Source organism: Phalaenopsis equestris, unplaced genomic scaffold, assembly GCF_001263595.1.
Source record: "Phalaenopsis equestris unplaced genomic scaffold, ASM126359v1 Scaffold000038, whole genome shotgun sequence".
NCBI classification, from domain to species: Eukaryota; Viridiplantae; Streptophyta; class Magnoliopsida; order Asparagales; family Orchidaceae; genus Phalaenopsis; species Phalaenopsis equestris.
The window spans coordinates 460,404-468,376 of NW_018164480.1; the positions used below are offsets into that span (position 1 = coordinate 460,404).

General features: G+C 36.4%; 1 protein-coding gene across 1 annotated transcript in view; it reads right to left on the minus strand.

Annotated features, from left to right (window-relative positions):
• Window positions 1-903: 903 nt before the first annotated feature.
• Window positions 904-7,973, minus strand: part of LOC110019005 (receptor-like serine/threonine-protein kinase ALE2) — an 89,671-nt gene continuing 82,601 nt past the window's right edge. Inside the window, exons 2-5 of the mRNA XM_020716522.1 lie at window positions 2,283-2,657; window positions 1,947-2,190; window positions 1,685-1,832; window positions 904-1,600 (exon numbers count right to left, since the gene is read on the minus strand). Of these exons, the coding sequence (XP_020572181.1) occupies window positions 1,226-1,600; window positions 1,685-1,832; window positions 1,947-2,190; window positions 2,283-2,657 (1,142 nt within the window). The 3' untranslated portion in view covers window positions 904-1,225. The remainder of the gene's footprint in view (window positions 1,601-1,684; window positions 1,833-1,946; window positions 2,191-2,282; window positions 2,658-7,973) is intronic.

Below are 7,973 nucleotides of genomic sequence, written 5' to 3' on the forward strand. Positions count from 1 at the left end.
GGTAATACCAATTTTTTTCTTTACCAAAAGATGAAATATTGAAAGGACCACATAAATCAGTGTATAATTTCTAGAAGTTCTATGGTTCTTGTGGGGCATTTTATAATTGTGTTTTTCATGTATTTTCTCTTAATAAAATCCACACATATACCAAGATTGGTAAAATCTAAATCAAGAAGAATTGTCCATTCCAAATCAAAATCTTGTAAACCGCATAAGAAATCTTTCACTCGCTTTCATCCCATAGTTTTAATCTTACAACAGTATTTAACATTTTCATACTATACTTACGCATTGTATGATACCCATCAAACTTAATTGCTGTCACCAATACTCATTAGTCCCAATAAGTGACTTATCAATAGGATCCAACTAAGACAAGTCTTCAACAAACTTCATAAATTGCTTAGCACTATTAGTTTTTGGAATTATTGGTTTAATGATGTCAGTTATAGTCATCCACATAAACATGAAGCTAAGCTTATTTGATCATTCCCAAGTATTATGGAGAACTTTGTTTAGAGCTTTTAGTATCAACGGGCAACAAGTAGTGCCAAAGCAATATTTAGAAAACTTAAATGCAATTGAATTTATTCGCTTCATTCATTAAAATTAAACCCATTAGACTTTCTAATAGACAAAGATTGTGATTGAAGAGCAAGAATTGTAGATGTTACAAAATAGATATAAAACACTCATACATGAATATATTGAATTATAAATTTAAATACATAACACTATTTGAGATGATATTTATATTCTTAAATGCATATTAAGTTCTTTGGGTGAAACAACAATATACAAATATAAAACATAATTGCTGACCAAATTTTCATGAAGGCAAATCAATCTCAAAACTTAAAAATAGCTTTTAACATTTTACCAAACTGAGGCACTCAAGGATAACAATACTAGATAACATAATCTGAGCTGAACACATACATCACTCTACTAATATGCTCAGACATTCAGTTTTCAATAAACAAAAAAATTATACCAATGCGTAACGGCTACCAGCAGCTAAAGAGAGATCAACAAACCAAGACTAATCAGGTAAATCTGAACGATTTGTTGCAAACAAGAAGAAAAGAATTCTTTTCTTTCCCTTCAAAAATAGAATAAAACCACAATGCCAAGGCAAATTTTAAAATGAAATATACAGACAATCACACTGCAACAACGTTCCCACCAATTCCCAACTTCTGAATCAAACTAAGGTACCGATTCACCGGCCTTCATGGAGGTCTTCCGAGAATACTGCTGCCCTCGAAATGTTCTCATTATCAAACATGCTCAATCCAGAGAAGGGTCCGGACGAGAACATTGACGAAGTACCATCAGATTCATAGGTGGTGGATGATTGCCTTACATTTGGACGAGCCGAGGGAGTTGGCATGGTGTCCTGGTACTCTGCTAGACGCTGGACCATCTTCAGGGACTGAACTACCTCACCCATCGTAGGCCTTTGGTTAACCTCAGGCGCAACACAAGCTGCTGCTATAGTGCAAACCCTCACAAAATCTTCCATTGGGTACCTGCCCTTAAGTTTTGGATCAGCGAGCTCTTCCAATCTATCTTTGTCCCGAAGAATTGGCCTAGCCTAGGTTAAATAAAACACAGAAACAATCAAATATTGATAGTAATGTTACCAAAGAAGTGATGGGCACAGGAGAGAGATACCAACCCAAGTCACCAGATTCTCCTGGCCCGATGGCTGCGACATATCGACAGGCCTCCTTCCGGTTAGCAACTCGAGCAAAACAACCCCATAACTATATACATCACTCTTCACCAATAAATGCCCAGTCATGGCATATTCAGGTGCTACATACCTAGAAGAAAGCTCGGCCTTACAGTTGATGAACACAAAGAAGGCAACAAAAAAATTATATATATATATATATCTATATATGTTGATACTTATAGAGAAGTGTTCGCTACCATACCCAAATGTTCCCATCACACGAGTTGAGAGGTAGTTTGCACGGCCTTCGGGGGCCTGCTTGGCAAGACCAAAGTCCGAAACCTTTGCATGGAAGTTGTTCTCAAGCAGTATATTGGAAGCCTTAAAATCCCGGTGGATGACAGAAGGCTGGGAATCCTCATGAAGATAGGCTAGTCCCCTGGCAGAATCAAGAGCAATCTTCATTCGTGTGTCCCAGTCCAAAGGACAGTTTGCACCCAAGGGACCTAAAAATGAAAAGATAATAATAATACAGTAAATCATAAAAAGTTCTTTTTTTTTCTTTGCTTTAAACCAATTCGCTTTAGGGAAATAATACCATGGAGCCAAGCTTCTAGGCTGCCATTAGAAACAAGTTCATAACAAAGCAGGTTCTGCGAAGAGTTTCGGCTACTAAAATAACCAACAAGTTTTACTAAATTGCGGTGATGCAGCCTGCTTAACATCTCAACCTCAACTAAGAATTCTTTGTCCCCCTGATGTCCTCCGTTGTTAAGCTTCTTAATGGCAACTGCCGTCCCATCACTCAAGACACCCTTGAAAACACGGCCAAATCCACCCTCTCCAAGCACACTTGAGAGTTCAAAGTTGTTTGTTGCTTCTTTAAGCTCTTCATATGCAAGAAAACGCATGCTGGTTGGATGAGGAAGAGAACCTTCTCCAGCTGTGGAGTCCACAGAAGACTTCAGTATTGCTGCAAAATTAGATACACAATTAGAAACTAAAGAATGCAAACTCACATGCCTTGGTTTTAAAAGGATTACATCAGTGCAATCTTAAATTTTTAATGAAAATAAATATATAAGAAAATATGAATTAAATACTTGATCAACTAGTGCATAATGATATAAGTATGAGTATTCATGTTGCAATTAAAAACAAAACCTTGCATTGGTTTTCATTGAGGAAAAAAAATCAGAGTATTCATGTTGCAATTAAAAACAGAACCTTGCATTGGTTTTCATTGAGGAAAAAAAATCAAAATGGGCCCTAGAATATTTGTATGGAGCCGTTTTAGCCTCAGTTATATAATGTATTCAATTTAGTCCTCAGATATGATCCAAAATAGCAGTGTCAGATTATTTATATAAAATTTAAAAAGCCAAGAAATTATTTTGAATTAAAATTTAGAAAAAAGAGACTAAATTAGACACATTAAATATTTTGTGGTAAAACGACTCTCTCATAAATAGTTTCCTTTTTACCTGTAAATGAAGATTAAAAGAAACAAGAACATTGGAGTAATTTGCATTTAAAATATTATTAGGGTAATAAATATGGCACCTTATTGAAAGAGACCAATAATTCAGCACTCAACGTAACTTCATAAGTCCCATCATCACCTCTCATTACAAATGAGATAATGTTTCTTGCCCATCAGAATCGAGAATCACATTTCATGTTTCAATTTGCTATAACCATTCGGAAAAATCTATGAACAACACATAATTTAGATTATCATCCTTCCCAACAAAGTTTCACACTTTCACCAAACCTTGCTCAGTGGTATAAAAAGAACTGAGATAATGAGTGGAAGAGAAGCAAAATAACCTACAATGGTCATCGGCACATCACTTCTATTCTGTGTCCAGTGGACTACCGAACCCCTAATTTAAGTTTATTACTACTCGGTTGATCAAAACATTACGGTTAGAAAATTTTTGAGTTGAAAAAAATATATATATCAAATTTCTAGAATATTCAAAAACATTCCAAAAGAAGAATATCCCATGAATTTTCTACAGATGCCAACATTGAAAATTGCATAAAATGTCAAGGGATAATGCATGGCTGGTCACATCTTTAGTATTTATTTTGCCTACGCAAACTATTATATTTAAACGGTAATGTTTCAAATTATTGTTTATATGCATAATTGTCAACTAAAAAATAAAACTAAGGCTTAAAGAAACATGGATCCATAGCACATAGCATGGCACTGTGTGCGTTATTTTAAATATGGCGTAAAAGATAAAAAAATTATGAATTAAAAGTTCAGCTAAACAGAAATAACATGCAAATTGAAAGATAAATCGTCATGACAATAAAAACAATCAAACTTATGCTTAAGTTGAAAAGCTCGATACTATTAACTTTCAACCCCACCATTAAAAAAAAAAAAAAAAAAAACTCAAAAGCTCAATACCTCAAACATCTTAAATCCAAACTATTAAAATTTTTACAGGTCGAATTTTATTTAAAGAAATTAAACCAATCATATTGGGAAGCATCATCAAGCATCACAATTTCGAAAAAAAGCCTGATTTCCTTTCATTGGCATCGTCCTGATCTCCTACATCACAATCTTCTTCATCACGATCATTGTTCCTTAATGCAATAACAACAATGCTGGACCAAGATAAAAATACTGTCTTCAAATATTTAGTTCATTTTATAAACACTAACGATGTTGCAGCAGTACCCCATGTCAAATTTTTCTCACCAATAACTAATTCATTATCATCCACTCATTAATTATGTTGTTAACCATTCAGTATAATTTATATCATTTATGGTGATCACGTACAAATCTTTATGATGATTATAATCCATCTTTTTCATTTGCCATGAAGTTGTAATTAACAAACCAGAAAAAGCCAAACGACATGAGAAAGGAAACTGAGCATGATGCGAGGCTTGCAAGACAGGATAGAGCTTAATAGAAACTAAAAACTTAAAAATAAATAATATAAATATTAATTTATAATTGTAGATTTTTGAGAGAGAGAAATAATCATTTCTCATCAATTTCATAAGAAACAATTACAAAATAAATAGAAGGGATGACTCCCACATTAAGAAAACTAAAAAATCAGCATATGTCCCCATGCTAAAAAAAAGAAAACAAGAATTATAATAATACCAACGATACTAAAATCTAAAATAGAAAGTACTAAAATAGAATATACTAAAAATAAAATCTTCCTAAAATTCAAATAATAATCTTAAATCATTTAAATTAAAATATAGTTATTGGGGTTATGCGCATGCGCTATTTGTTTTAGCATCACACAAATAGTCGTGCTCGTTTGACTCTCTTCACCATAATGTGAAAATGACATAGAAAGTGCAATGTGCTAGACTTAGCACCATAACGCGCTTTATTTTATGTTATTGACATAAGTTGATATTTAGGCACAATTGAATTAAAATAAGATTAGCTTTATTTCTTATTTTAATTGGCTTATTAATTGAGGATATATACCCTATTTCTAAAAGTCAATTAGTTTATAAACTTTTTTTTTAAGTATTCAATAACAAATAAAATTCTGACTTATATTTTTTATTAATCCTTTCACTCCCACCAAATTTTCACATTAATTTACTAAAATTTTATTTTTGTCTCATATCATAATTTTAGTCAACCCACACATAACTGTGGTGTGGTATTTTCTCTCCAAACTAGTGGCCATGCATCCCGAGAGACTCCATCCAATATATCTAATACCAGAGTTAACCCAAACTACAAGAGAATAAGAAAATATTGTTGTTAAAATGCAAACAAATTACAAGAGCGACTCTTCAAACCGAAAATATATGAATACAAACATAAAAGAAACCCTCTGCAACAGTGGTGGTAGGGGGGTGTGGGGAACAGGAGGTAGGTGACTAGTTTGGGGGAAGGCGACCACAAAGATGCAGGGAAGGCTGGTGACAGCAAAGGAGGCTATTAGAGAGGCATTGTGGTGGTCGAGAAGGATGCTAGAAGGTGGCTTGGTAGCAAGGCTAAGTTGTAGGATGATGTTCAGTAGGGACAGCTGCTAGAAGGAGAAGAGCAACACAAAAGACGACTAGGTAGGAGGACTGCAGCAACAAACTCTGCTAGGAGGGCAACAATAAATCAAGAGGGGTATGTGGGGATAAAGGTCGGGATAGTTACCACTTCGGAGCAGGATACAGCCAGAGCACACCTATAGTCGGATACAACCCTAGCTAAGAAAGAACACCTGGAGGCAGTAATATGAAATCTAAATTAATCAAAAGATAACCCTAAGTGAGCAAAACAACCAATATATAATAACTAAGAGCAAAAGATTCCGTAGTGTCCATATCCTCCAACTGATGTCTTCTTTCTAACCCTCCTCTGATATTGGATTACTAAGAGATAAAATAGGAAAGAGAGGCTTCCCTTTTGGGCAGCAACCCAAAAAGGAAGGGGAGTTGGTGTCAAGCAGAGCAGGCAAGTGTGACAAACAAAGGAACGAGTGTGGCTATAGCCTTAGACAGGTTGGCTAATTGGTTGACCCTGCTCTCCCTGGCTGAACCAACCGATTTAGCAGGCTTATAAAAGTGTTGCATCAATCTTCCAGGGTTAGGGGAGCTTCGACTTCATGCAACGAAGCTTATGGTTTTTCGTCTGCAGTCCTGTTAGCACCTGGATCCTAATGTCGACAACACTGTCTCCCAAAGCACGTGAGGAGCTTTCTCCCCTTGTGAGCATATATCTATATTAATTTGCTCCTCTGAGAGTCCACTACTGCACCGGCTTTAGCCTACGTGTCTCTCATATACTGTTGAATCCTCCCAAAATAATCTACGGTTGGCTCAATTCGGTTTGAGGTGAGGTTTAACTTGAACATCTCCGAAAAGTGGTGGTCATGGTGATAAGATATCGACTGTGATATCCCACAATGCTCTCTATCGTGATTGTCATGTGTCTAGAGCTTGTGCCTCAATCCTATCATCCTTTGTCGTCACCAACACAAATCCCACCGATGCTGCTCTATTGCTACGGGCACTAGGACCTCGTGCTCTGCCGAAGGTAGGACTGTGCGCTTCCCATTCTTGGTGAAGGAATAGGTGTTTTTGAGTCGTGTTAAGTTCAACGATCAAATTGTCAAAGTCTTCCCAACAAAAGGTGGCATGAGTCTATGGGGACCACATCACACTAAACCTGATCCTGCAACTGAATTCAAATTGAAAACTCCACTAGGCATCCCCGATCAATGCTGACATTGTTTTACTTCTGCAACAACATCAGAAAATATGGTTGGGAGTGTCTCCGAGTCAAGAGGTCTAACTTCTTAACCATCTATGTAGATGCCACGTTCTTAATGCTGCCTCCATCGATAATAAGGTTGCATATCTTTTCGTTCTCAGTGCAGCGGTGTAGAATAAGTTGTGGAAAAGCCACTGCGGATCCCTCGTATCCTCACTGTAGGACCAATCGAACAACAAATCTCTCTCCTTCATCTGGTTGCAAATGATACACCTCACCCTATTCCTCAGTGGTCTCCTCATCGCTAAACTCCACGGCACCCTGCTTCATGAAAGACGCAACTCAGCTTGTTGGGTAGCTGGAGGCATATCTGTGGCATTAGAAGCATTGCATGGCGAGAACTGTAATAGATTTGCTACTCTTATCAGGCTTCTTCTCACTGAGGGTGGCTCTAATCTTATCTGAACAAGTTTTTCAACTCCTTGAGTTGTGCTTCTATTGTGAGTGATTGCCTGACTGGGGATGGTTGTCTGCTCTATTTTTGTTGTCTTTTTACTTTCAGTGCTAAGGTCTAGACACCCCCAAGTGAACAATAAACTTACAGATGTACAACTTTTTTAATAATGTGCTTCAGGCCCTCAAGGTATCGGGCTACAATGTGCTCCTCTGACTTATTTCAGTTGTTAACTCCTCTATTAAAAGGTCTCGTTGTTGTAGGTTGTGAAGCCTCAAAAATATTTCTTGACAGTAATGAGGAGGAAAGTATTTCTTTTGCATTGTTTTCTTCATATTCTCTCACATAGTTATCTTATCGTCTTCTCTTTTTCTCTATCACTGTAAGCTCAACCACAAAAAGGCGCTCTTTTTCAACTTTATACCAGCTAGATTTAGATTTACCCACTTATACTCTAGCACATCATTATATTTATAGACTTGTTCAACAAATTGTAGCCAATCAATAAATTCATCTAGGTCCATACCTTTCTCAAACTCTGGTAGATCCACCTTGATTCCGTAGTGTCCATATCCTCCAACCGATGTCTTCTTTCTAACCCTCCTCTGATATTGGAT